At 37.0% G+C, this 18965-nt stretch overlaps 2 protein-coding genes across 2 annotated transcripts; both read left to right on the top strand.

Moving 5' to 3' along the window:
• The first annotated feature begins 10569 nt into the window (after positions 1 to 10569).
• Positions 10570 to 16222, top strand: LOC126789201 (phosphatidylinositol/phosphatidylcholine transfer protein SFH13). Its single transcript, XM_050515292.1, has 15 exons — positions 10570 to 10818; positions 11719 to 11833; positions 12027 to 12330; positions 12437 to 12536; positions 12795 to 13061; positions 13180 to 13257; positions 13353 to 13457; positions 13545 to 13594; positions 13670 to 13769; positions 13881 to 13979; positions 14068 to 14187; positions 14294 to 14441; positions 14613 to 14998; positions 15081 to 15155; positions 15421 to 16222. Exons 2-15 carry the CDS (start codon positions 11827 to 11829, stop codon positions 15439 to 15441), a joined length of 1860 nt encoding a protein of 619 aa, XP_050371249.1. The 5' UTR covers positions 10570 to 10818; positions 11719 to 11826; the 3' UTR covers positions 15442 to 16222.
• A 416-nt stretch (positions 16223 to 16638) lies between these two features.
• On the top strand, positions 16639 to 18846 carry LOC126786812 (GPI-anchored protein LLG1). Its single transcript, XM_050512743.1, has 4 exons — positions 16639 to 16857; positions 16968 to 17165; positions 17293 to 17349; positions 18256 to 18846. The coding sequence occupies exons 2-4, from the start codon at positions 17063 to 17065 to the stop codon at positions 18618 to 18620; spliced, it is 525 nt and encodes a 174-aa protein (XP_050368700.1). The 5' UTR covers positions 16639 to 16857; positions 16968 to 17062; the 3' UTR covers positions 18621 to 18846.
• The last annotated feature ends 119 nt before the right edge of the window (positions 18847 to 18965 follow it).

The following is an 18965-nucleotide window of genomic DNA, read 5'->3' as shown; positions in this document are numbered from 1 at the left end:
TGAAAAACATATGTTGGAGATGTGTCATGCGGTCATGCCTAAATTACTCGTGTCATCGGAGTGGTAGCTAACCTATCCAGTATTTTGGAACATTCTACTCAATTCTAGACACTAGAGAAATGTAATGTAATGAACATATGTAGCATTCCGAGTCACTACTGGTTACAAGTTACAACTTCTAGTTACTACCATTCGACTCCAAAGGATAGGTTGTAATTCAAGGCTCCAAACTAAAACAGTAAAAATCTTGCGAGAATCTTGAGCAGCTGAACATGTTGGCCTGTATCAAGGCATGTGAAAACAGAAGCCCTGCACGATATATATACAAAGTGATAGAGATATCAATCCATGGGGACCCTATTCAACACGTATTGTCGTTTTACAACCCACCATAATTAAATTATGGCATGTTTTCCAACATTGCTTGCTATAGTGTCATCTCCTTCTTATTTATTTTTCACAAAATCGTGGGTCTCCATTCTAGTCTCGATTCTGTTCAACTTTTCACCCAATTTGTTGCTAGATTGGAGCATGCAAATTTGCATAGCACAAAAAGTGAAGAAGAGAACAAGGCTACCCTTTTTTGTGAAAATCTTTTGCCCTATCTAGCTCTAATGCTCGAGCGATAAAGCAATTTGGCACTTCTGCTTCGATAGGTGTAGTAGTATCCATACTCTTATGGCAATGCTAATATAGTATTTAGACTCATAAATGTATCATTGTAGTACCCAAACTCAAATTGTATTATCAATGTGATGTCTGAAAACATTTTCCATCACGACACCGTATTTTTATCACTTGTCGTGCACGTGCTCCTAGAAAGAAGATAATTACTAAAATGACCTTAAGAGACAAATTTAACATTAGCCCTAAAACTTTTGTGACAATATCAAATTAGTACTCATACTCATAAAACTACAAATATAGTACCCAAAACTAAGGATTCTTTATCAATGTGACGCCGGATACTATTTTCTGCCTCCATCACCAAAGATCCGTTGTTGTTCGACCACGTGGCCTTCGTACCTCCGTCGCTGCTTGACCTCGGTGCTGGTGAAGATCATGTATTGTTGGAAGAGTGAAAGAGGTTGGCGTTAGACTATTTACCTTGGAAGAGCTCCAACTTAAAGTTGTCACATACCAGTCTTGACGCCAAATATAAGATTCAAGGATGAGAGACAGGTCAGAGACACCAAATCCAAGGCATACGACGTGGTCTCCGACCTTATGTGCAGCCATATGGTAACTAAGTATTTTGATATTTGGGTAATTAGAATTCAAAGTGAGAGAGAGAGAGAGGCACTGGGATTTGGGTTTAAGGGTTGTGATATTTGGGCTCAGGAATTTGAGTTGTTGGAAGACAATACATGATGAGAGAGAGAGAGAGAGCTATCGATGAGAGGGTTTCAAGTATGGCTTATAGATTGAGAGAAAAGGTTGGTGCGCCTCAATATTATGGTTATTTTAGTAATTATCTAATCTAAGGGGAACATGCGTGACACGTAACTAAAAAGTCGGCTTTATGATGGAAATAGTTTATGATCTCACGTTGATATGGAATTCTAAGTTTGGGTATTACATTGGTAGTCTTTGGAGTCTATGTACTATTTTGATATTACCACAAAAGTTGGGGATTGATGCTGAACTTTTTTGTTAAGGTTATTTTAGGAACACGTGATAAAAAAGAAGATGTCATGACGGAAAATGCTCTCAGGCGTTACATTTATAAGAAATTATGACTTTAGGTGCTACATTAGTACATTAGGGAGTCTGAGTACTGCATTGAACTTGTCACAAAAGTTGTGAAATTTTTTCATATATTTAATCACACTTGCTCACTTGCTTTTGTTTGTTGGGTTACTCTGTGGCAATTTTGCATGTAAATCAACAGTCCCCGGTGCAAGAGGCACATGGGTTTGCTTCCCTTTGTTGAATGTAGTGAGATTGACTCACATTTTGCAATCTTGGAGTCTTTGTATAGGGACGAAAGCAACTACTTTATTCGAACTGTTTTCTTGTTCAATCCAACCTAGCCCTGAAGTTGGATTTGGAACAAGAACATGAGAATCGAGTTATGAGATCTCAAGCATTGGATAGTTGGCAAATTGTTCACGACTGAATATGAGGCCGGTGAGATTGAAAGGCGTAGTATGATAGTCAATTTGGACTTCTAACACCTTTGATCACATCTTAATCAAGGATATGCGTATCATATTATGCCGATATTGTCACAAAATCACTAAAAGGTGTCAGGACTACAATTGTGACGAGCTTGTGGTCGATACAAGGTTGAGGTTGCACAATATACTATATTATGTGATCATGTTGATACGAGATTGAGATAATATCGTTACAATATAACCCACATGCCTGCCATGCTGCTTGTAGTTTACTCATTCCCTAACCGTAGATTTGGTACGATCTGATCTCCAAGCGCAACATTAGAAAGTGCAAGGCGAACACGGATTAATCTACTATACATCAATGTATGTTATACATCATACATTCAACGTTTGACAACATATATTATTTTTCTGACCCCACTCACAAAACAATATCGACCGTTGAATGTGAGATGCATAACATACATTGATGTATACTAGAATTTTCCGGCGAACAGTGGTGAAGTGTGATGTTATTTTTCTTTTGGCATTGGACACTAGAGATTAACACTTCCCTTTCTTCCAAGTGAAAAATAAAAAGGTACACTAGTCTCTCCGATTCCAATGGCCAAAGTACTGCATTGACCTGCAAGAGCGAGGAGATATCTTGTCATGACAAAAGGTCAAGATTGTCATGTCGGCGAGTACATATAGGTACTAATGTATTTTTGGAGGTCAGGATTTAGTTAATTACATTTGATTGTTAATTAAGATTCTTCATAGGGACCAGAAAAGATAGTGAAGCGTGACGGTCTTCTGCATTAGATTCTTATTTCGTACATCTTCTTTGATTCTTAAACAAGTCTGCTCAACGAAACAAATTATGTACAGATAGCCCGACTAGTTTAGCTGCCGATTAGGTTATACATTCGATCATCATATCTTGGTGTAATACGACAAGAAGAAGTATCTGTACGTGACAAGAAAATTTACCTGCTTATGCAAATATAGGTTATACATTCATCCGTTCGGGTTGTACGTATTAACGTATTCATACCTAACGTACGCTCAGGCATGTTTGTACACTCCTAACTGCTTATGAAAAATTATCTCTAATTTAATCTTGCGTAATTAACAGTACGAGACAAACTGCATAGTTTCACAACCTTTGTGATCGATCTGTATATGGATTTTGACATACTCGTACATAATTGAGGGACAAAGACGATAATCTCAATGAGTATTTGAATTTGGTTGGATCAATGGAATAAATATATTTTAGAAATTGACAAGAAAATGGACTGTTTGACCCCAGTGGGAATATGAAAATCACGCAAATGAGAAAACCAAAGCAAAGAATATGGAATATATAGGATTGAGTGAATTAATGATTAAACAATGAATGTGAATATGGAAGACAAAACAAATCATATAGTCCTCAACTCCTCATCAGCGTACACTATCATCATCGTCACCATTCTCATGAGTCCACTGTATATATGCCGTTAACTGTGGGAGCCCCCCAGCAGCGATTTTACACACAAATCCAACAACTGACTCAATCCTCTCTCTTTTTCCCTGATCAAGGTAAAGAAGAACGACTCAGCAGTCGACAGAAACAATAGACTTAGGTCTTAGGAAATAGACGTAACAATGGTCAATGGTGTGGTCTAGCGGAAAACTCGAAATGCCGGGTGTCAGAAAACAGATTATATATTCACGGGACAGCCCTCTTCCACTTTGCTTTACTACGTCCTGGTTCTCTGAGAAAATAGATTACGATGGTAATTGACTCAAACAGTTGTTAATTTGATTTTCATTTTAATTTACATAGTCCCGGGTGTTTTTAATCACTGGATTTCAAGAGTGAAATGAGTAACATCCTTTTCTGGAGATGAGTCTTTATACAGTTAACGTTGACACAATAGTGTACGTGTTATGTCCCTTCTAGTATCTTAATTATCACACGTAATACTGGTTAACGTGTAAAATGTCCATCAATTACTTGTAAATCAAGAATTGGGAATCAATTAGTCAATTGTTTTTGAGTGCATTTGTAATTCACCTATATCAGACGTAGAGAGAGAGATATATATATATATATATATATATATATATATATATATATATAAGAAATTGTCGCTGGGGTTAATAGTTGCAATATCGACACCGGTTTGTTACGTCGAGATTTCGGCTGGGGAATTTCGGTGAACATCAGTTCTCCATCACTTGTAAACCACAAGCACATGGTGTTACAGAGTGAAGACCGGGCTGGACGGCTTTCAACGCTCATATGTCTAAGTCAGCTACAAAGATGAACATGTAGAGTTAGGTACGAGAAGAAGTGTGAGTAGAGGCTTAGAGACTTACCTTTTTGTGGAGATAAGAGATCTATTTATAGAGGCAAATAATATGTAACCATAGAAATTTCCGAACTGCCTGAAAAGGGACTAACGATGCATGTAATGAGATTTTTGGCCAATCAGACCCTAAAATTATGAGCAATTACGATGTTTAGCCCTCTATATGACGTGGTGTTAACACGGTTGAACGACAAACATAATGTGCAAAGAGAGACGTTTGAGAGAAAGAGACAACTGAAAGGACAGTAGAGAAAAGAGCTTGACTTAGGCAGACCTAAATAAACACAGTAGGGTAAGGAGAGCTCGCAATCGATCCAAATAGGCATAGTCTATAGAATGCTGTTGTTGGATGGAGAGGTCCTGAAAATGACCTGAAACTGCAACCCTTTTGGCTCTCTGGGGTTGAAACTGACCTGACCTCTATACCGACGGGAGCTCCAAGAGAAAAAGAGTACGTAACTGGCCGCGCGGTAGACTGAGTTATATGTACGTTGAGACAAGACTTGAAACCAAACGAATGAAACCATAGGATCCAATTTTCCGAACAGTGCCGTGGTCGTTGGTTAGTACAGTAGAGTATACAGTGCCGACGGTCTTCCCTGAGTCGTACGTAACTCGATCGGGTCTCATCTCCATCGACTTGTTCATAAATACATATTGCTGTCTTGCAAAGTCAAATGTATTGATTAGTTACATGCGTAAATGGGAGATAGGCTGACTATAGGTATAGCGAGTGACAACACATATACGTGTCTACTACGTCATAAATAATGGAAAATGGCAAATGACAAATTAAATTGATCTATGTAAATGTGTCACGGGGTTATTATTTGGCTTAACATATATGTAGTAGAGACTTTGATTTCGTTTGACATGAATGTCAAAGCACTTGCTTGAGTGAATATTCACTTAAGTTCGAGTTCAAATACCTACAAGCAACATTAAAAAACGAAGTCGGCTTTTAAAGATTTTAGATCATTGCGTGACTCGGTTATCATGTACAGTTATGGAGTTGTTCAGAATAATTGTATAACCGCCCATAATATTCCTGAATTAGTGAGCTGTCTGCCATATCCAATGTTTATGTCCACAAAATAAAGCGGGCGAACTATTGTTTGGTGCATGCATTGCGGCATTGGAATTCATCTCATGTGGCATTAATTGGTGGCTCACTAAACATTCTATATCTAGGACTTATTCTTCATCCTTCAAAGTGTATAAACAGTTATAGGTCAACCTTTCAATTCGTTTATTTTAAACGAAGCACATCGACCTTGATTTCCCCAATTTTTCCATCTCTAAACCCTTTGGTACGTAGTATATCACGCAAAGAGTTGACCTCGATCTAGCCTAAAACTGATATAGTGATAGTCTCCATCACTCGTGCATGCATAGGCACTACATGACCAAGTAATTAAAAGTACTCATGCCTGCGTGCACTAGATCGGTGAAATATATAGTCAGCTATCGGCGGAGACTTGTGACATTAATCATGCATTCTATGCATGAATCTGAGGTTGGCGTATAGTATTTGCTTATGACATTTGACATTATACATAGTTTTTTTTTGTAAATAAAGAAATTAAACAAGTCTATAATCCCCCAAAAACAAAAAATTATAAGGGTCGATACCACATTGCACATTATAGGCGTGCTATCTATAATCTATTTCACCAATTTAGCAACTGGCTGAGTTTTTCTCGCATATACAGAGTGACGGATTTCTGCCATGGATTGGTAGTGAAGGGTTTCCAGATAAGCGTAGTGGGAAGAATGACAAAGAAGCCACGAAGAAGATTCGTGAATATTAACGTTTTGGACTGGCACTGGTGTCTTGTTGCAGATTACGTGATACAGCATTCGATCATGTACCAACTTTGCTCGACTCTTCTCGATCAGCTCGATCGGTTCACCCTTCCTACTCTTTCTTTTTGTTCACCTTTCATATTCAAATGACTGAAATGAGTTGTATACGTGCATGGCCTTTTGCGATTTTGATTAATCATTAAGCGCGCGCACGTAGTACTTTTAAGAATAAGTGGTCTAATCGACCTGAATATGAGTGTAACGCCAAACATATGGAAGGCTTTTTTTTTTGTTTTAAGTACGTACGTTTATAAGCTTTTGACGATCATGTACTAATTATTTCTAGCAAATATTTCATTCAAACTCTTGATCGATAAAGAATTATTATCCGTAATTCTGTATTGTGAAAAACCAACTGTCAACAACAACAAAAATGAAGTTTATTTATTGAAATTTAATTACCACGTATAATTTGTGGTCCATGAGTATTTGTGAAATGTCCATACATCAATACGTACATGCTTATTTCTGCATGTCGATTACGTACGTACACAATTTGTCTTGTTAGAGACTTAGAGGTTAAACTTGAATGAAACACGGGATTATATTGAGGGCAAGTGGGCAACCATAAGCAGGGCGTACAAGAAGGGGTCCGAACACCCCCCTCAGCCTTTTGTAGGGAACCTATATTAATACATATAATATCAATTATACCAAGTGATATAGTATGTTTATTGTAACTAGACCCCGTCTAGGTTTAATCCACACCCCTCATGAGATTAATTATATTCATTTACCCATATGATGAATTGAATGAGCTTACTATCTTCTACACTGGCTAAAAACATAAGTTGCTCTCTTATTTAGGCTAAAGAGAAGGATCTGTCGAAGTCTTTTTCCTGTTTTTTTTTCATACAAATTTTTATTCTCTATCTTCTTTGTAACATTTTATTCTTTAATTATATATAAAGATTGGTCCGGGTACTTATCGTATACATGAATTTTATTATGGTTTTTAGATGAGAAATGGATTACTAAAACAAAAACGCCTGAAAATTGTCTACACCTAACATTGTCATACCACAATATAAGCCTCATGAGCATGGAAATCATGTTAAATTTTCCAAAAATAAAAATTAATGAAATTCAAATTAATTCACTATAACGAGATTTGGGTAGACATCCATAAATATGAGAATATGATACTAATATACGAGATAAGGTCCAACGTACTTTATATTCGGACCCCCCTTAAGATAAATTACTGGTTCCGCCACTGACCATAAGATGGAAGAATATAATGCACCAGCTAGCTAGAAATTAAAACACCATACAAACTACATTATAACGAGAGGAGTATTTGCCGTGCCAACCTCTCTTACACTTAAACTCACTCGAATTTGTTTAATTGCAGAGGCGGATCTAAGTGACACCAAACCCAGCAGCCGCTGGGAAGAAAAAGTTATATAACAAGTAAATTTTTTATTCAGCTGGGTAGTAATTAACTTGACCAAGTCTAAACGTGATTTTAGTTCATTGTATTAATTAACCATTCTGTAATCATATACACTCTTGGTTCATTCAGCATTTTCGGTCTTAACTCCATCAATATTAACCTTTCTATATATTATTCTGAGTAGTCCCCTCTTGCATGGTCTGTGATTACTATAATTACGGGCTAATTTCATTTTAATTTTCTAACTTGAGATTAATTGTATCTCTAAATTTCTAATGAAACTAGATGTATTCTTGTGCTCTCTGATTTAATCTACCTTATTGTAAATTGAAAATGTAGTACCATAATAAAAATGTAGTCCCAAAGTTAGTTCAAATCTATTGTTGGCTTATTATCAAAAGTTTGTATTATATTACTGAATAACTTTTTGACTTATTAAGAGTTTAACTAGTCTTGATTAATTAGTTAAAAAAAAACTAATCTCGATGATTTTTTTTTCCGCTCACCTAACTTTCAGACTCTAGATCCGCCACTGTTTAGTTGGCTAGCTTCTCCTAATTATAACACTTTACCACTCGCATTAACAAAAAGAGAGTTGACAAGTTAACAAAAAGTGAGGGTGTAAAGCACTGGCCATCGTTCATCTTTTTTGTTTATTATTATTATTATTAGAAGAGGCACCATCGATAATTGAATGTGAAATATGGACTTCAATACTTAATGGATTCAAAGCCTACACTCCTTTGTATGGAAACCGAACACATGTATAAAATTTCATAAACATTTCACAACAATAGTAACACACTAAAAAGCTTTATTATTATTATTATTTTGAATAAACTCGAAGCCTAATAGTATCCTCAAAATTAGCTGCCGACATGCATGCACCAATACCCCCTCTTAAAATATCCAACACTTTGGGAGTGATTCCGATTGATGGCGCGGGCGATCGCAAGAACCTTGTGATGAATTATAACTGTCCCAGTCACGAAGCTAGCTAGGAATATTGAATCACCTCCATCATCATAACGCTGCCATTGTTAGGTGAGCCATGCAAACAATACCCTATAAACCACCATTACTAATTTACACTATACGCAACACCACCGTACGGCTTCGTATCTCCTCCTAACTAACCACCTTCAACTAACTCCAGGAATTCCAACGATGGCGATTCGATTTTAACCCGGCTTCATTCGATTTAACCTAGTAATAACATTGATCACTGTTAAGGTTCTGGAGATCAAATTCTGAGACGCAGATGAGGGCGTGCGTAGAATTATTGACCCATCATGGGAATAGGGAATGGGGTCGACTGTGATATATCGTGATCATATCATGAGATCTGTACTATTGATTAGCATGTATTTAGAGTAATGGAGGCAATAGGCTTTGGCAGGGCTAGAGTTGCTCTTTCGATCTGCAACTGTGCCCAGCAGTTTTATAGGGGGAAGTGAACCAAACCAAGCCTACTATTTTGGTCGTCTGGGGAACTGTTTCCTAATATTTGTTCACCTCCTTCCGTGCTACTTAATTAGTTGACTTCCTATTTCTTAATCCCGTTTTCTTCCCCCAAAATCTCATCGTTCTGCTTACCTTGTTGTTGCTAGTTAGTTTGATACTGTAGAAGAAAATGAAAACTGAAAAATGAAAAAGTTACAAAATGTCATTATTGTTCACACGGTCAACATTGAATATAAATTTAAAATTTGAAAATAATAATTTATTTTTAAAAATTTTTCATTACTATTGAATTTACATTAAATGTTAGTTGATCATTAATTTCATAATCAGCTACTGACTGTATAAACGAGACTGATCCTTGTAATATCCACATCCACGTGAATAAATATTTACACTATCTAAAATTGATGAGGATTTTCGATATTGATGTTTGGTTACATAAGAAAATCATTCAAAAATTGAATTAATAATATGTTGTGCAATTGAAAGAACGAGAACATTGTTCAATTGGATTTTGGAAGTAATCAATTTCCTCTGTTTTTTTTTGTATCAAGAAACTATTTCGTTTTCTATTACTTCTCAAAAAAATGACAAGTAATTATCAATAGACTCATAGTAAACCACCACGTAGCTTTCAAGCATTTGTAATCTCGAAAGATCGTAGAATACGAATGTGACTCACACATGCAACCTTTTTAAATTACACAAAATAACATTCGTAAGTCGTAACGAAATATATACGTAGCCGCAAAAATCCAATGCTTGCTTCCTTGGTAGATGTCGATAGCTAAAAGCCTAAATCCAAAAGCTCCAAATCCAACAGAAGGAACTAAAATTTATCACCCTACATATCCCCATAAAAACCAAGTAAAATCCAAGAACCCAACTCCTTTTGGTTGCAACAGTCTCACCAAAAACAGTATAAAACACAATCACCACAGTCAAATGCGATAAACCCACTCCCTTAATGAAACAGTAAATATTCTCAAAAAAGAAATAAAAACAGTACAAAACACAGTTTCGAATATAATAAAAGGAGGGCGCGTGAAGCAAAGACAAAAAAAAAGGAGGAGGAAGCGAAACGCGCTCGTGCTTTGGTTCGCTTTACCCTCGCCCCCAATCGTCACCGTCAGTCCAAATTTGCCGCAAAGTCCCTCGAAATATTCTAATTTATTATTCCCCCCACTTTTTAATTCCCCCAAGCAATAAAACCAGGGCGCGACGCGTACACGAATCTCGGGGGACAGCGGTGCCAAATAAGCAATACCCAAAGGCCTTTAAAATAATAAATAATTAAAAAAACAAACCCAATAAAAAATAAATAAAAAGAAAAGAAGGTAGAAGAAGTAGAGAGCTGTCTCTCATTCTCTCTCTCATTTCTGTTGAAGCTTTTAAAATCCGCTAGAGAAAATTCCGGTTGTTTTATCGGGAAAATCTCTATCTTTTCCTAACGGCTTTTGGCCTCCGGCGTCAAACTTTCCGTTGCCGTTGCCGTTTTCGGTTTCGCTTCTCTCTCTCTCTCTCTCTCTCTCTGTATTTATACATAGAAACACAAACGTCCTCTGTTTCCGGTTTTAGATTCTCTATGAATCGTAACAACACGCCTTCTCCGATTTTGATTCCAAAGGTTTCATCATCATCTTCTTCTTATTTTTCTTGTTCTGATTTGGTGTTGAAATCGATTTCCGTCTTTCTTTCTTTCTTTTTTTTGTTCTGTTTTGGTTTTGGATTCGGCTTCCGAATAATGAGTTTTCCGGTGAATGATGATATTCCGGTGAGTTATTCCGGATTTATGAGGGCGTGATCGGAGCTAGGGTTACCGGCATTGGCGAGATGCAATGCGTTTTGAAGGAAGGAGGAGGAGGAGGTTGGTGAAGGTTGTGATGATGCTGTAATGGCGTCACTGATTCTCCTTCGTTTTTTTCAGAGCTTTTGAGCTGGAAATGGTGAACCGGTTTCCGGCTGTCTAGGTTGATCGGAGAGAGAGAGAGAGAGAGAGAGTGGTGAGGTGTGTACGACTGGTCTTCAGGCTTCTTGCTCTGTTTTGTTTGGGGAAGAGGGAGAGTGGAATCGGATTGGGTGGATTGAGTGAGTGGTGGTGAGAATCAAGGGATTTAGTGTTAGTGTTTCGGAGATTTTAAGGGTGAAAGTTTACCCTGGTTTCAGATCTATCCACCTTTTAATGGTGGAAGAAGGTTGTGATTTTGTTTCTGAGGTTCAAGATTGGTGATTTATGAATGGAGGGAGTTGTCTTTCAAGACATTTTGGACTGTGAATTCAGTGGCAATGTGATTGTTTGCTTTTACATTTTCGCAAAATGTTCTTACAGGGTTTAGACATAGTTATGGCAATTGGTGGGTTTTGGATTTAGGTTTTGTGTGGTTTTTTTTAGTCTAGCTTGCATTTTGTGGATTTTATGTGTGTGTGTGTGTGTGTTCACATTTCCTTTGTTTTTGGTCTGTTATGTGTAATGATGATTGAACTATGTGTTTGTGATTCCTAACTCAGCTGCTTATATTTCTGACAGTACATGGTGACATGCATAGCCTAGAGTTTGCTGTCGAGTTGGCTTCTGTGACTGGAATTGTGGGGTCAAGAAATTCTACACTTCTTCTTCTTCTGCATCTGGATTAAGATGTCAAGTATGGGTTTTCACTGGCAAGATGTATTTTTTCTTCTTCTGAAAAGTAGTTTTAGAGAAGTCATTTTGTGTAGAAGTACCAGACATTATGCATTGAGGGTGATTTATGTTACTTATGTTATAGAGAGAAAGGGAAGATTAAGTCGGATTGATTATATAATCATATCTAACTGCGTATGTTTTGTTCATTGAAGGCCAAGAAGGGTGGGGAACTCAAGATGAAATTAGAGATAGAAGAGCAGATTTTGAGAATTCTGAAGAAGAGAGAAGACGCTCAAGAATTTGCAACCTCAGGAAGAAGGCGATAAATGCTTCTAGTAAGTTCACTCATTCTCTTAAGAAAAGGGGAAAAAGAAAAATAGATTACAGGGTTCCCTCCGTTTCCATCGAAGATGTACGGGATGCGGCGGAGGAGATTGCTGTCCAAGAATTGCGTCAAAAGCTCCTTGACAAGGACTTGTTGCCTGCTAGGCATGATGACTACCATACTTTATTGAGGTACGTCGAATTTCTTAGTGAACATGGTAGCTGCTCAGATAGATCTTTTACTATTCTGGTATGTTGATTATGTTGTTTAATCTCATCCTCTCCCCTCCTGATGTAGATTTTTGAAAGCTAGAGACCTTAATATTGAGAAAACAATTCAATTGTGGGATGAAATGCTTAAATGGAGAAAAGAATTTGGAACAGATACCATATTGGAGGTAATGAGGAATTTTTTTTTACTGATGATTTAGCTGTAAGAGTAGTTTGTTTTAGACTTTGAATTCTTAGGTGAGGGACTGCCTAATTGTAAAACATGAAATAAAACATTGAAATGAAATGTTATCTTTAGCAACTGATTAATAAACATGTCATGGTTGGATTGGCGTAGTACATTCAAACGACAATTTTTTTTTCTTGGATTCATAGTTCCTGTCCTTGGTTAGCTCTAACTTATTAGCATCTTAACAAACCTGCAGGATTTTGAATTTGGCGAGCTTGATGAAGTATTACAGTATTACCCTCAAGGGTACCATGGTGTTGATAAAGAAGGGAGGCCTGTTTACATAGAAAGACTGGGAAAAGCTCATCCTAGTAGGCTCATGCAAATCTCCAGCATAGAGCGATACATAAAGTACCATGTGCAAGAATTTGAGAGGGCTCTGCAGGAAAAATTCCCTGCCTGTTCAATTGCTGCAAAGAGACGGATAAGTTCTACGACGACTGTACTTGATGTGCAAGGCTTGGTATGCTGACACCCTCATCTTAGTAGTTCCATTTTTTTTCCAAGTTTGTATTTTCTTTAGCTGTGATTGCTACTTGCAGAATTTTAACTGGCAATTTGATGTTCATTTATTATTATAGGGCATGAAAAATTTCACGCGCACTGCTGCAAATCTTCTGGCTTCTATGACAAAGATAGACACCAATTACTACCCTGAGGTAACTCTAATATACAACTATTTATATTTTGTTTTAATCATAAAATATATATAAATATGAGTGATATTGTGATCTAATTATTGAGCAATATACAGACTTTACACCGGATGTACATTGTCAATGCTGGTCCTGGATTTAAGAAGATGCTTTGGCCGGCTGCTCAGAAATTTCTTGATGTAAAGACAATTGCGAAAATACAGGTAATGATTATTGGCGCCAACCCTGTTTCATCTCTCAATTTTTCCTATATCATCCTTGAATATTGTACTTATTATCTGAATATTCAGGTGCTGGAACCCAAATCCTTATGCAAATTACTGGAAGTGATTGATTCAAGGTATGTTTACCCTGTACACTGCACAATTATTTTTGCAGTGCCTCATCTCACTGTTACATGTATCTCCCCTTTCAGTCAGTTGCCAGATTTTCTGGGTGGATCATGTACATGTGTTGCTGAAGGAGGCTGCCTCAGGTCTAGTAAAGGCCCATGGAATGATATCGAGATAATGAAGGTATTCCTCATCTTACCTGTCTTTTAGATGTTACTTTTTTGTGCATGTTTCAAGTTTGAATATATATACCGAACTATTTAGTAAATATTAACCCAAGGTTTTCATTTGTAGCTTCTGCATAATGCTGAAGCAACATTTGTGAGGGAAGTAACCAGAGTGTCTAATGACCAGCAGATATTTGACTCATACGTTCAGATACGGCCACTGAAGGTTAGTTATTATTTGTCGTTTTGATGTGGCAATAGTTTGGATCAAGCTGGCAGATATAGTTTGATCTTAGTTCTGACTTATATATCAGGGTAGAGCATATGATGCATCAATTGCTGAGTCAGGGTCAGATATTGATATTGATGATCCTTGTTCGTCACTAGGACAAAGGAATTCTACACTTTCTGCTTTGGGTGCAGTTGATGAAGAAGTGAGTGTAAAGCTTTGGCTTCTCAGTAGTGTGGCAATATACTTCTACATATATACTGCATATGTGTGGGTGTATGTTTGATTAATCTATTTTTATACATCTTTAGGCATCAGATCAAAGTGCGTACTACACCTGTGATGATCATTTTCCTCTTGTTGAGAAATCTGTCACAACTAATCTGGGACATGATCAGAATCTGTTATTTGATTGTTGTATGAACAATGGTTCTCGTGAGGCAACATCAAACTCAGAAGGTACATGTTCATATAATCTTATTTGTTCACCGATTTTTCTATCTTCTAGTAGGTATTGTTGCATAGTCGTAGATGTTGATATAAGGTTCATGGTGTAATTGCATATATTTTTCCATCTTTGGTGTCAGCCTTGCCTTTTGGCTCCTTTATGAAATTCATCTCTGTTTTCAGGTAGTTCAGTCAGCCATCAACTTGACTCTGTGAAAGATAAAATGGAGAAGAGAAATTTCCCTCGTGTGGCGAGGTTGATGATATCTTTCCTGGTCAGACTAATACCATTTTCACATATTCTAAGACTGGAATTTTGGAGAAGGCAGAACAACAATGTTTACCCATCTAATTTGGTGGAAAACATCACCGACACTAATTCATCAGCGCCTGAAGCTGTGGAAGAAGACCATGTCCTTCCATGTTTACAGCGTCTTCAACAACTAGAAAAAGTATATGAGGAACTCAGCAATAAGCCTGCCACCATTCCATTAGAAAAAGAACGAATGCTTATGCAATCTTTAGACAGGATTAAGTCAGTTGAATATGATCTTGAGCAAACAAAAAGAGTAAGCATGTTTGAATGCTCAGAATAATTTGTTACCAAATTTTTAAATGGATATATGAAATTACCTTTTCATGCTGTTACAGGTGCTGCATTCTGCCGTGGTGAAGCAAGTTGAGATTGCTAATTTGCTGGAGAATCTAGATGAGTCCAGATTTCATGTGAGTTTTGCTTCTGCTATAACCGTTTCTTATCAACATTCCTGAACCAAAATATGCATGCACTGTTGCACACACGAAGTGTGTATTTCACGTTTATTGAATTTTAGCATCGTTAAGCTTTCTGAGATGTATTTAAATCTACTTGCACTTTTTGCACACACGAAGTGAATTCACGTTATCGAATTTTAGTGTTGTTACTTGTTAAGCCGAATTTTAGTGTTGTTAAGCCGAATTCTGAGATGTACATAAATCAATTTCTGTGCAGCGAAAGAGACTGTTCTGTTAAATAGGTAATCGTAGTGGATAAGAGTAAAGAAGTATGATGCAGAAGCTACAGCAAGCAATATACAGGCTGGGAAGAGGCACTTGGAATTTGGAATACAGTTTCTCTTCCCCATCCCTCTTTTATTTTTCTTTTTTCTTTTCTTAAAACCGGGCTGTAACCTTTTGCTGCTTTTGGAACAGAACAGAGCAGAGATGAAAAGAATGAATGAAATTTTGCACAATGCGGCATCACTCTGTTACCGGGAAATATTTTCTAGGTCTTATAACTCCTTAGAACAGGTCCAGTGCCATGTATATAAAGAAAATTACAGTGTAACAGAGATTCTAAGTAGCTTTCAGGCCAACAACCAACGCCACTATTTTCATATATCCTTGCATTACTTATTAGTCAACCGATACTGTTATAACAATCTAACATAGTTCAACTCTATTTACTTGCAATAATAATCAGAAGATTGTTCATAGTTGAACTATAAGTGAGAAGAATCCTGCTGCTAAAGGTTGAGCTGATATGAGATTACTTGATGAGTGGGCGATCTTGATTCCGGGTGAACACGAATGTGCTTCTGAGTTCAGAAGTGTAGTTCTCAGAAGTAGTTTTGGAAAATCTATGCCATGGTGGGCTGGAGCATCATTGATCATCAACATTATTAATTAGAGTGTGAGTTTCTGGCGACAGCGCGATTTAGTTGGATAGCCTAATTTCTCATTAGTATAGATAGTGACCTCAGTTCATATGTGCAACAGTGGGAAGGAAATGCTTCAATGCTTTTATGAATTGTTGTTGTACAATGTGAAGGAATATTTAAAAGGATGTGAATTTCTTTCATATCATAATGTCAAGTGACTTGACTGCATCCCTCTGAAAAAAAACAAAAACAAAAAAGTGATTCATTTCTAGATTTTCATGTGAAAAAAAGAGAGATCTCAATGGAATAAATTGATGCTTGAAATAATATATATTATGCCTCACATAGATTCAAAGTCATCCATTTACTTTCTTGTCATCACTTTACTCGTGACATCAATTTGCACTTAGAAGATGTTCAATCCTCTAATTCAAACTAAAAAAAATAATAATAAGAACAATTTAAGATAGTCTACTATCTGCCGTGGATAGTGATCGTACTTGTTTCTTCAAGATTTACAGTGCAATGCCAAAAGAGAGAAAACAACCAGTTACAAAATCATCATTAACTTCAGATAATAAAAAACCACAATGAATGAGTTCAGTTTCAGTTTGGATCTCCCCTACGGTTTATGTTAGTCCAATAACAATAATAAATGAAAAAAAGAAGTTAACAAATATAGATTGAAGAATGACGCGGTTTACCAGTTTTCGCATATCCTGCTGTACTCCATTTTCATTTTCAGACCAAGTACACCACTCTTCTCTTCTTAATTCAACTCTTGTTAGGTAATAATAGACATAGTTGCCACCATTACTTCTTTCAGTTTTCATTTTGAGTTTGTGTATTTAAAGCACTAGACCCATTTTTCTATCTATTTTTCTGGTCTTGTCTTCAGAAAAGGAAGTCAGGAACATAAGGTAGAGGGAAAAAAGTAACAAGCTTGATCTGTCTGCTGGATTTGTCTCTGTGTTCTTTAAGAACCCAGAAAGCATGGTGTTGAATCAGAGCTTCAGATTCTGTTTTGCTACTGTGTTCTTCTTCATTCTGTTGGGTCTCCCTGCTTCTTCTTCATCTTCTCCCACTTTCATTTCAGGTATTGTGTATTTGTGTTGCTCAATTGAGCTTACTGGGCTCTTTGTAATAAGTAGGATTGTATGCAGATAAGCTTAGATTTATTAAAGGTCTGAACTTTTTCTTTATGTTTTTGTGTGCAAGTGCAGATGGTATCTTTGAATCTCAGGCTTCTATTGGCCGGAACCTACTGCAGGCCAAGAAAGGTTTCATTTCCTTCATACCCTTTTATGCAAATTCTATTGGAGTTAGTTTATAGATCATAAAGTTTAATTCTTTGATTGAAATGTAGTGCCACAAGGTTTAAAAGTTAATGTTTCATGTTTCAATAATGGCGTTTTACTGTATTGGGTAATAGAAGCATGTTGAATCTTCCAGTAGTGATCTGTTATCGGGAGAGTTGGTTTTGGATGTACAACTTAGTAATCAAGTAGTTATAGCTGAGTTTCAGTTTCTGGCAGTGATATTCAATTATTCTATCAAACTGGCTCTGAGATATGAGTTGACTAATGAAAATGAAGTTGGGGAATTTTTTGCAAGTGGTTTATGGGTTGTTCATATATCTGTGTATATGGGATGTGATGGACATACGAATATGGGTGTTGGATAACTAAAGTGGGGAATCTTGAATTCAAGCTTTGATTTAAAGGCAAGCAATTGAGGCCGTGAATTTAGTAAGTTAATCTTGCTGTGTATCGATCGTGCATTGTCTGACCTTGCATCTATGGATACTTGGATAGCAATCATGTCATTGGAGTTTCGCATAAGATATCTGGGTCTTGAAAATTGAGGATGCTATCTTATATTGTTTTGGCAATTATGAAACGAAGAGTTATCATTCGGTCCTTTGGGAAAGAAGGAAAGCTATAACTAGCAGCAAGCATTATGGGGATTGTAGATGGCATTACAGAAGATAGAACATGATAGATACACACATGATTCAAATAGGTTCTTTCGTTAGTTCCTGGACTAGGAGCTAGCCGAAACTTTTCATTCAGGCTCCTTCTTTGGTTTTGGGTTGCATAAAGCTCAGTCTTATCTGCCTCGTCCTTTTGGATATCTTAATTAGAGGGTACATAGTTTGATGAGATTATGTCTTCTGTTATCTGCAGGTTGCCCAGTAAATTTCGAGTTTTTGAACTACACCATCATCACAAGCCAATGCAAAGGACCACGTTACCCTGCTAAGCCGTGTTGTGCTTCATTCAAGGAATTGGCTTGCCCTTATACAGATGTATTGAACGACTTGACAAATGAGTGTGCTTCTATTATGTTCAGTTACATCAATCTCTACGGAAACTACCCTCCTGGCCTTTTTGCCAATGAGTGCCGCGAGGGGAAATTGGGTCTTGAATGCCCTGCATTACCACCTTCAACTTTGGCTGATGATGTAAATGCGGTTCATACCACCTCCTCTCCATCTCCATTGTTAATGCTCACAGCTGCTTTTGTATTGTTGCTGTTCCGGTTACTCTAAATCTCCAGACTATCTTCCACTGATTAGTTACTCTCAAAACATGTGAGGGAACAACGATTTTTTCATTCATATTGTGGTAGGCATCCCTTGTTAATTACCGAGTTACTGAGGTTAAACATCTGTGATTTGTAATATTTAAGCTCCCTTTGTGGAATACCTTGACAGCTACTACATATATGCTGCAATATTGTTTAATGCCAAAGAGTGAACCTTATACGCGTCGAAAGATCAAATTTGCTGGTTGTTCATTTACAATTTATGTGTCAAAATGAGCTGGAGTTGCGCTCTAGTGGGGCCTGAATGCAATCAGCTTCATATCATTGTTGCTTGGACTTTTGTTTCTGG

Source organism: Argentina anserina, chromosome 3 (genome assembly GCF_933775445.1).
Source record: "Argentina anserina chromosome 3, drPotAnse1.1, whole genome shotgun sequence".
NCBI classification, from domain to species: Eukaryota; Viridiplantae; Streptophyta; class Magnoliopsida; order Rosales; family Rosaceae; genus Argentina; species Argentina anserina.
This window is presented reverse-complemented; position numbering and strand designations above follow the sequence as displayed.

Bases quoted from the DNA above. Each gene is read 5' to 3' on its own strand.
- LOC126789201 (XM_050515292.1), top strand. The intron at 13,458-13,544 runs GTAATGATTATT...CTGAATATTCAG, and splicing joins AGACAATTGCGAAAATACAG to GTGCTGGAACCCAAATCCTT. The intron at 14,442-14,612 runs GTACATGTTCAT...CTCTGTTTTCAG, and splicing joins GGCAACATCAAACTCAGAAG to GTAGTTCAGTCAGCCATCAA.
- LOC126786812 (XM_050512743.1), top strand. From the start codon at position 17,063: ATGGTGTTGAATCAGAGCTTCAGATTCTGTTTTGCTACTGTGTTCTTC. The intron at 17,166-17,292 runs GTATTGTGTATT...GTGCAAGTGCAG, and splicing joins TTCTCCCACTTTCATTTCAG to ATGGTATCTTTGAATCTCAG. The intron at 17,350-18,255 runs GTTTCATTTCCT...TGTTATCTGCAG, and splicing joins CCTACTGCAGGCCAAGAAAG to GTTGCCCAGTAAATTTCGAG.